Source organism: Dendropsophus ebraccatus, chromosome 3, assembly GCF_027789765.1.
Source record: "Dendropsophus ebraccatus isolate aDenEbr1 chromosome 3, aDenEbr1.pat, whole genome shotgun sequence".
Lineage (NCBI taxonomy): Eukaryota > Metazoa > Chordata > Amphibia > Anura > Hylidae > Dendropsophus > Dendropsophus ebraccatus.
In genome coordinates this window covers 8,519,534-8,529,581 of record NC_091456.1, presented here as the reverse complement: position 1 = coordinate 8,529,581, position 10,048 = coordinate 8,519,534, and the positions used below count along the sequence as shown (strand labels likewise).

General features: G+C 43.4%; 1 protein-coding gene across 1 annotated transcript in view; it reads right to left on the bottom strand.

Moving 5' to 3' along the window:
• Positions 1 to 2,062: 2,062 nt before the first annotated feature.
• The window catches only part of SH2B3 (SH2B adaptor protein 3), a 115,727-nt gene continuing 107,741 nt past the window's right edge, over positions 2,063 to 10,048 (bottom strand). Inside the window, exons 7-9 of the mRNA XM_069960779.1 lie at positions 8,736 to 8,950; positions 7,716 to 7,887; positions 2,063 to 2,459 (exon numbers count right to left, since the gene is read on the bottom strand). Coding sequence (XP_069816880.1) covers positions 2,152 to 2,459; positions 7,716 to 7,887; positions 8,736 to 8,950 — 695 coding nt within the window. The 3' untranslated portion in view covers positions 2,063 to 2,151. The remainder of the gene's footprint in view (positions 2,460 to 7,715; positions 7,888 to 8,735; positions 8,951 to 10,048) is intronic.

Genomic DNA, 10,048 nt, shown 5'->3' with positions numbered 1-10,048 from the left:
TCTGGACAGTTCCTGACATGGACAGAGGTGGCAGCAGAGAGCACTGTGTCAGACTGGGAAGAATACAATACTTCCTGTAGGACATACAGCAGCTGATAAGTACTGGAAGACGGGAGATTTTTTTGATAGAAGCAAATTTCTGGTACTTTCTGGCACCAGTTGATTTAGAAGAAAAAATATTTTTGGTGAACAACCCCTTTAAAAGGGAACTGGTCATCAGTTTTAGGGCACGAACGTGCAACATTGTTGTTTTTTTTGGCCAACCATCATTTTGCAACAGCTGGAGGGCTGAAGGTTTCCCATCCCTGGTTTAAAACAACGGCCCGTATTCCAGAAATAACGTCCGTTTGTTTTGAAATAACTGCTGTTATTTGGGCTCAAAATGATGGCCGGCTAAAAAAAAAATGACCAAAAAAGACCTTGTGTGGTCGTGGCCTTATACTCTCTAAACGGAGTCATCTGATTGGTCCTAAGTGGCTTTTTCCTGCCCAGACAGCCTTGACTTCTCTCTCCCTCCAGACACAGACAGGATGAGAGTTATCAATGAAGGCTGACGGGGCGGGAAATAGCCACCGGGTATCGCCCCGATAGGCCGTGGTTCAGGTACCATGAAAGCGATGACCTAACTTAGTATTCCACTATATGACAACAGTTGCAATCAATGTTTGTAGGAGGGACGTTGTTTGTTCAAGTGTGGGTGGACGTTGTTTAAGTAAATATCTCATGATCCAAGCTGCATCTTGCACACGTCACACCATCCTTACTTCTATAAGAGTGCAGGCCTTCTCATTGTCCTCCTACATTAGTCTGACCATTGTACTAATGTCAGGGACGTCCTAAGGCACATAGGCTATATACTATTCTATCTTACACTGAGTATAAGATTACGCTTTATTGTATATATGTCACATATAATATTTCCTCTTCTTACCGCCCCCCCCCCCCCCCCCCCCCCCCGATTGGACGGCCATACCCCTGTGCTGGCACTAAAACATGGCTTCTATGTCCTGAACAGACGGAACTACTTTGTTGTCCATTTTCTTAGCACATGGGACGGCTTTAGTATTGACTATTTAGTCGCTCTATCACCTAAATAGTAATAGAGTGGACGCTGGCATACATCCAACTCTTCTACATAATACTGCAGGTTGAACATTACAGGCCATGTGCACTCTATGTAAAAAGGACGGCCGTCTTTCATGATCACGGCCGTTATTGTCTTTTATATTTATGAAAGACGGCCATTATTTTTACGTAGTGTGAACACAGGCAAAGGGGTATGATGCTGGGGCTACAATAAAAAACAACATACTCACCTCCCCCTGCAATGGTTCCTCACTCATCAGCTGAGAGGGATGATGGCCCACCCAGCTAATCAATGAGGGTGGACACCATTGCGGCCACTGATTGGGTGGGTGGGCTGTCACTGCTGAGACAAGTCCATCTTGGACATAGCAGTGAGCAGAGAAGCACAGGACATTAAAGCAGATGATGTGGGGGACCCAGGTAGGTAAGTAAGTTTTTTTTTTAAATAGCAGCAAATGCACCATTTAAAAAAAAATCTAAAATATCTAGAATACCCCTTTAAGTGCTGCCTTAAACTAGCTTGTCAATCTCTGCAAAGGGATACTGTGGGACAGTCCTAGTCAATAACAACTCGGTGAAAGGACAACTACTTCACACGTCTCTTGGAGTTCACTTTTATATGGCTGCCTTTTGTAAACAGGAACACAAAACTAACTGATAAGTTGCTTACAACTTTAAGGCCAAGACCACACAACGTCTGTTTTTGGCGGACAAATAACGACTGGTATTTGAAAACAACGGCCGTAGTTCCACAAGGCCGTTGCTTTAAATAACAGCTGTTAATTGGCCAAAACAGAGGTTGTTGGTCATGGCCTGACCCTACACTGCACCCTACAGGGGCACAGATATACCAGGCAGGAGAAAGCGGGGGCCCTTTAACAGGCCTAATACAATAACACCCAAAGGGGATGTACAATGTTACTCATCCCTGCAATATAAAGAGATAATCCACAATAAAAAAAAGAGACAGATTACATTCTTGGCTTGATCAGCATGTGTTAAGGCTTTTGTGATTGTAGGACGGTAAACATGTCAGTTCAGTATGTACAGCACACTACCTCACTGTCATAGAGGCGTGTAAGGATTGTCTATTGCTCGTATACGGCCCCTGGAGGCAGAGTCCATCTCGTAGTCCGATTCCCTCTGACCGCTTGTCTGTGCCCTCCCGGACTCGCTCCGTAGGAAGTTCCGTTCCAGTTCTTCTGGTGGGGGAACTAAGTGGAAGATCTGCTCGGAGTAGGAGCCGGGAAGCATGTCATCCGCATAGGGATTTCTCTGCAGGTTTGGTTGGTGGAAGTGGGAAACGCTGCGCTCAAAACTTGATCTCTGGATGGGCAGCGGGAACAGTAACGGGCAGACGGTGGGGCCGTGGTCTGTGGGGTAGAGACAAAAAGTTATTAGGAGTTAGAGGTCTTCTCATTAATTGTTAAAAACTGAATTTACTAAAAACTATATATGGAGGACGACGTGCAAAGCATGATGGTCAACAAGTGTAAAGTGTATGGGGGACATTTATTAAGTCCGGCGTTTTCTGCCCCCGCAGCTTCGGCGCTACGGAGATTTATGTAGAAGCGGACTGCCTCTACATAAACCCCGTGCGCGCCGGTGCGCACAGCCGAAAGCCTACGCCACCTGATGACTGGAGTAGGTTTTCGGTGTAACTTTAACAGAAAAAGATAATGAATCGCGCGGACTATGAGTCCGCGCCCCCGTTCCGCCCCCTACACGCCCCTTCCCCGCCCCCTTCCCATCAATTTTTTTCTTCTAAATCAACTGGTGCCAGAAAGTACCAGAAATTTGCTTCTATTACAAAATCTCCAGTCTTCCAGTACTTATCAGCTGCTGTATGTCCTGCAGGAAGTAGTGTATTCTCTCCAGTCTGACACAGTGCTCTCTGCTGCCACCTCTGTCCATGTCAGGAACTGTCCAGAGCAGCAGCAAATCCCCATAGAAAACCTCTCCTGCTCTGGACAGTTCCTGACATGGACAGAGGTGGCAGCAGGGAGCGCTGTGTCAGACTGGAAAGAATACTCCTCAGCAGAGAGCACAACAATTTTTTAACAACTATAAAGTAATAAAGATTTCTGAGACTACCAGCTAAATAAGAAATAATGAGTTTACAAAATAGATTTATTTATTTTACATACTGAGGTGTGGATAAGGCCTCAAATCTTTTAACACTGTAAGTGCACAATGGTAAATACTGATCAAACTATTTGAATGGTCTGGTGTGAGGGTATGTGCACACTGAGTAATTTAGATGGAAAGTCCATTGCGTAATCCGCCGCTCTCGCCCGCTTGTAGACAGAGGCAGGCGCGCGCGTCTCCGTCCGTGTCATGAACTTGATCATTCTTTGGACTGAGGAAGGAATCTGCCCGTGCATAGAATGGAGTCTATGACACAGGTGGAGACGAGCGCCCGCTGCTGTCCGTGAGCGACGGATTAGGCGACAGACTTTCCGTCTGAATTACTCAGTGTGCACATACCCTAAAGCAGCAACAGGCAGTGATGGGATCTCAGAATAAAGATAATAACATAATACCCTAATAACATATTACCCTAATAATACCCTTATATATTGCCCTTGGTGGCAGCGAGACTGCAAGCAGCAATATAGAGTAATAAATGACCTCAGAATGAAGTGATCGCAGCCAAACCTACCATCCATTTCCATGTGACAGATCCTACATTTACTGCCGGTCACTATATATTGTGCACAGTGTATGGAAATGAGAGCTCGGCCTTCACTTTAACCCAATGGATAACTTTGTTTGCCTGAGAAACATCTGAGGCGGCCATCAATGCAGCAATTCAGTGCTGAAATGAAAACTTGAACAGGGAGTCCTGAGCGAGCGCCAGCTGCACGCCGCATACAAACTCTTATTGTGGGGGAAACCTCCAGGACTCGCTCGGCTTTCTAGGTCGCTGCAGACAATATTAGAAATACTGGATACTTTGGAATTTTTTGTAAAACCTTCTACTTTGTGACGCAGACGGAACGTGTGGTGGAAAAAAAAACAAGAACGTCCCAAAAGAAAAAAGAGGAGCGGCAAATGTTCAATAATAAAAACATAAAACAGCGGTCGCTTCCTCAATGCCGCCAGAAATGAGGTGCGATACAGACACATGACTGCTGCAGTCTAAGAGCCGCACCAATTACATGGAGTATAACAGGGATGGGGAACCATCCAGCTGTTGCAAAACTACAATTCCTGTCATGCCTGGATGATGTGAGCCAAAGCTTTAGCTGTCCAGGCATGATGGGAATTGTAGTTTTGCAACAGCTGGAGGGCTGCAGGTTCCATCACTTGCTCCTGTGGGATTACAAGGTGACCACATGGACATGAGGGGCAGCACTCACAACCACTACTACCACTAAGATAACACAGAGGAGATCTTTCATTTTGGGCTACTTTTCCATTTCTCAGACACTGACCGTTCCAAATAAACATAAATTCATCTGTTTTCAAAGCAACACAGCATCAGTACAGTATCAGCATCAGTATCAGTACAGTGTCAGCATCAGTACAGTATCAGCATCAGTATCAGTACAGTGTCAGTATCAGTACAGTATCAGCATCAGTATCAGTACAGTATCAACCACAGTATCAGTACAGTATCAGCATCGGTATTAGTACAGTATCAACCACAGTATTAGTACAGTATCAGCATCAGTAAAGCATTAGCATCAGTACAGTATCACCATAATCAGTATCAGCACCAGTAGAGAATCAGCACCAGTACAGTACCAGCGTCAGTATCAGTACAGTGTCAGCATCAGTACAGTATCAGCATCAGTATCAGTACAGTGTCAGCATCAGTATCAGTACAGCATCAGTACAGTATCACCATCAGTGTCAGTATCAGTATCAGTACAGCATCAGTACAGTATCACCATCAGTGTCAGTATCAGTATCAAAATCAGTATCAGTACAGTATCAGCATCAGTACAGTTTTAGCATCAGTATAGTATCAGCATCAGTACAGTATCACCATCAGTGTCAGCATCAGCATCAGTACAGTATCACCATCAGTGTCAGCATCAGCATCAGTACAGTATCACCATCAGTGTCAGCATCAGCATCAGTACAGTATCACCATCAGTGTCAGCATCAGTATCAGTACAGTATCAGTATAGTATCAGTATCAGTATCAAAATCAGCATCAGTATCAGTACAGTATAAGCATCAGTATCAGTACAGTATCACCATCAGTGTCAGCATCAGTACAGTATCACCATCAGTACAGTATCAGCATCAGTACAGTATCAGAACAGCATTAGCATCAGTACAGTATCACCATAATCAGTATCAGCACCAGTAGAGTATCAGCACCAGTACAGTATCAGCATCTGTACAGTACCAGCGTCAGTATCAGTACAGAGTCAGCATCTGTACAGTATCAGCATCAGTACAGTATTAGCATCAGTATCAGTACAGCATCAGTACAGTATCAGTATCAGTACAGTATCAGTATCAGTACAGTATCAGCATCAGCATCAGTACAGTATCAGCATCAGTACAGTATCACCATCAGTACAGCATTAGCATCAGTACAGTATCAGAACAGCATTAGCATCAGTACAGTATCACCATAATCAGTATCAGCACCAGTAGAGAATCAGCACCAGTACAGTATCAGCACCAGTACAGTATCAGCACCAGTACAGTATCAGCACCAGTACAGTATCAGCACCAGTACAGTACCAGCGTCAGTATCAGTACAGTGTCAGCATCTGTACAGTATCAGCATCAGTACAGTATTAGCATCAGCATCAGTACAGTATCAGTATCCGTACAGTATCACCATCAGTGTCAGCATCAGTATCAGTGTCAGCATCAGTACAGTATCAACCACAGTATCAGTACAGTATCAGCACCAGTATCAGCATCAGTACAGTATCACCATCAGTGTCAGCATCAGTATCAGTACAGTATCAACCACAGTATCAGTACAGTATCACTATCTCTATCAGCATCAGTACAGCATTAGCATCAGTACAGTATCACCATAATCAGTATCAGCACCAGTAGAGAATCAGCACCAGTACAGTACCAGCGTCAGTATCAGTACAGTGTCAGCATCTGTACAGTATCAGCATCAGTACAGTATCAGCATCAGTACAGTATCAGTACAGTAGCAGCATCAGTAGAGTACCAGCATCAGCATTAGTACATTGTCAGCATCAATACAGTATCACCATAATCACTATCAGCACCAGTAGAGAATCAGCGTCAGTATCAGTACCAGCGTCAGTATCAGTACAGTGTCAGCATCTGTACAGTATCAGCATCAGTACAGTATCAGCATCAGTAGAGTACCAGCATCAGCATTAGTACATTGTCAGCATCAGTACATTGTCAGCATCAGTACAGTATCAGCATCAGTACAGCCTCAGCATCAGCATCAGTACAGCCTCAGCATCAGTACAGCGTCAGCATCAGTACAGTACCAGCATCAGCATTAGTACATTGTCAGCATTAGTACATTGTCAGCATCAGTACAGCGTCAGCATCAGTACAGCGTCAGCATCAGTACAGCGTCAGCATCAGTACAGTATCAGCAACAGTAGCAGCATCAGTAGAGTACCAGCATCAGCATTAGTACATTGTCAGCATCAGTACAGTATCAGCATCAGTACAGTATCAGCATCAGTACAGTATCAGCATCAGTACAGCGTCAGCATCAGTACAGCGTCAGCATCAGTACAGCGTCAGCATCAGTACAGTAGCAGCAACAGTAGAGTACCAGCATCAGCATTAGTACATTGTCAGCATTAGTACAGTATCAGCACCGTATCAGCATCAGTACAGTAGCAGCAACAGTACAGTACCAGCATCAGCACATTGTCAGCATTAGTACAGTATCAGCATCAGTACAGCATCAGCATCAGTACAGCATCAGCATCAGTACAGCATCAGCATCAGCATCAGAACCGTATCAGCAACAGTAGCAGCATCAGTACATTTTCAGCATCAGTACATTTTCAGCATCAGTACATTTTCAGCATCAGTACATTTTCAGCATCAGTACATTTTCAGCATCAGTACAGCGTCAGCATCAGTACAGCGTCAGCATCAGTACATTTTCAGCATCAGTACAGTGTCAGCATCAGTAGAGTACCAGCATCAGCACAGTGTCAGCATCAGTACAGCGACAGCATCAGTATCAGTAGCAGCATCAGTAGAGTACCAGCATCAGCATTAGTACAGCGTTAGCATCAGTACAGTATCAGCATCAGCATGATGTTGAATATTATAGAAGCCATGTGTCCTGTACAGTTAGGGTTTATTAAAGCTTTGTGGCCCCCCGCAACCTCTCAGCGCTGCTTTTATTTTATAAACATGACTTTAAGAAACATAATTGGATCAGCGCTATGGGGGAGGGCTGGATCAGCGCTATGGGGGAGGGCTGGATCAGCGCTATGGGGGGCGGGCTGGATCAGCGCTATGGGGGCGGGCTGGATCAGCGCTATGGGGGCAGAGAGTGCTTCTGTCTCACCGAACTGTGAAGCAATCTACTAACTGCACTGGAACGGGACATATCAGCAGGATGGATTTGTCTCACCTACTTCCCATTTAATCTACTACAGTATGTTAATGAGTGAGCAATTGGAGTGCCCCTTTACCTTGTGAATGAACAGCTGATACGATGTAACTAGACAACTTCACATCTCCGGCCGCTCCGCACTCTAGTGGTATCGGATGCAAACGGAAGTAGTGAAGCATTTCTACTACAGATAGGAAGCGGAGGTGCTGGACCCGGCACTGTCCTCGTTCTGTCAACGTGAGACGCAGATGCTGGAAAATAGATAAACAACACATTATTTTAGTTTAACTTAGGCTAGGTTCACACTGCTTTTTTGCAAAAAAAAACGGATGAAAAACGGATGGAAAAAACGGATGCATTAGTGTGCATCCTTTTTGATCCGTTTTTTTTTACAATGGAAGTCAATGGAAAAATGGATCAAAACGGATGCACACTAATGCATTCGTTTTTTGCAAAAAACGGATAGCAAAAACGCAGTGTGAACCCAGCCTTAAGGTATGTTACTTTATCCTAAAGTGATTCCTGCTAAACTAAAATCTGTGTATTAAAAGGGTTCTCTAAATTCATTAAAGGGGTACTCCGGCAAAAATTTTTTCTTTCAGACCAACTGTTGCCAGAAAGTTATACATATTTGTAAATGAGTTCTATTAAAAAATGTCAAGTCTTCCAGTACTTATCAGCTGCTGTATGTCCTGCAGGAAGTGGTGTATTTTCTTCAGTCTGACACAGTGCTCTCTGCTGCCACCTCTGTCCATGTCAGGAACTGTTCAGAGCAGCAGTTGAATTAGAAAAAAAAATTATATATAAAAAATTATTATATATATATATATATATATATATATATATATATATATATATATATATATAAAAAAAAAAAAAAGAAATATATATATTACCAGAGTTTTCCTTTAATAGTAATCAAATTGATGAGCATTAAATATGTATGGATTTTCTTTATGTAGCTTCATGGAAACAAGTTTTTAAAGCTATAATAAAGGCACTCCTATTTCTCCGTCTTTGGATCTGTAGTCATGCGTTACTTTTATCTGGCACACATAAACCACGTCCGCACGGGATAAAGTCTTGCACGTGTCTTTACCTTGGCTCTGCCTTGAAAATTAAATGTGAGGACGTACTCTCCTCTGCGGGTTTCACTTTGTCTCACAAGGAAGACTCCATGTCCCTCGAATCCCTGGGATTGGACAAGCTGCGCTGCTTTGACGCGAGAGATAGGTCCATGAAACCACGGGTAAGGTGACAAAAAATGGTCGGTTTTGTGGCAGCACGGCTCCGGAGGCACAAAGACGGCCGCACCTGGGGGGGAAGAATATTCTCAGTGAGTGCACCTTAAAAAGTCATAAATTACACAGAAACATTGGATAAAAAGTACTCGGCTCTCCCTATCGGCTCCACAGAGAATGACCTCCGGCTTCTAAAACAAGGGGGGGGGGGGATATGGAGATCACCGGGGGGCACAACTTGGACTCCTCGCATTCTGTTACTCATCCTCTATCCTGTAGATAGGAGACAAGTATGTTTTAATTTGAAAACCCCTTATTGCCTGAGCCATTCTTAACATCATTGGTGACTTGCTTTACAGCAAGACTCATGGACATAGACGGCAATAGACAGACTCTGTCCCCTTGTGATGAATGTGAGACATTACTGAGCACGCTCTGTGACCTGTGAAGAGGTCATTCCACAGGAAGCTACTATTATCTCCTCTATCTACTGGTGTCACATGACGCTGCAATGCTGTACAGATCACTTTACAGCAGCCTCCTCTTATCACCACAGACACAATGGTAAGTCTAAAATAATCTCAGGATTATTTTATAATATAGATGGAAAATTGTGTGACATGGAGAGTGGTAGGAGCTCAAAAACAGTTTGAGGCTATGTTCACACAATGGGGAACATTTACTATTGAGTCTAAATTGTGCAATTTTTCTACATTGTATAATTATTATTTTTTTACCCAGCCGGATGGGACTACTGTAACAAACGTTTCATCAATTTAATGAATTAAATATTCTCAGAATATTTGCAAGAAATTTCACGAACAAATTCCCCCAGTACTGACTAGACGTAGGCCTGCACCAGGTTTGTGCAACTTAAAAGAAAAAAAAAGACACAAATGATAAATTTTGTGCAAATCTCAGATAATGTGAATTTTTGGGTAAATACTCAAAACAGGCAGAATAAAAAAAGTTGCATCGAAAAAAATATTCGCTTATTGAATACTGGTTCACACATAGAACTTAGACCAAAAAAAAAAATCTAATTATTTACCTTAAAATAGACGCAAAGTCCTTGACAAATGTCCCCCAAGGTTTTGCAACGGCCGTTGTTTGACATACTTTGGTGACCGTCATAGCAGTAACGCCCGTTGTTTAGCATACTTTGGTGACC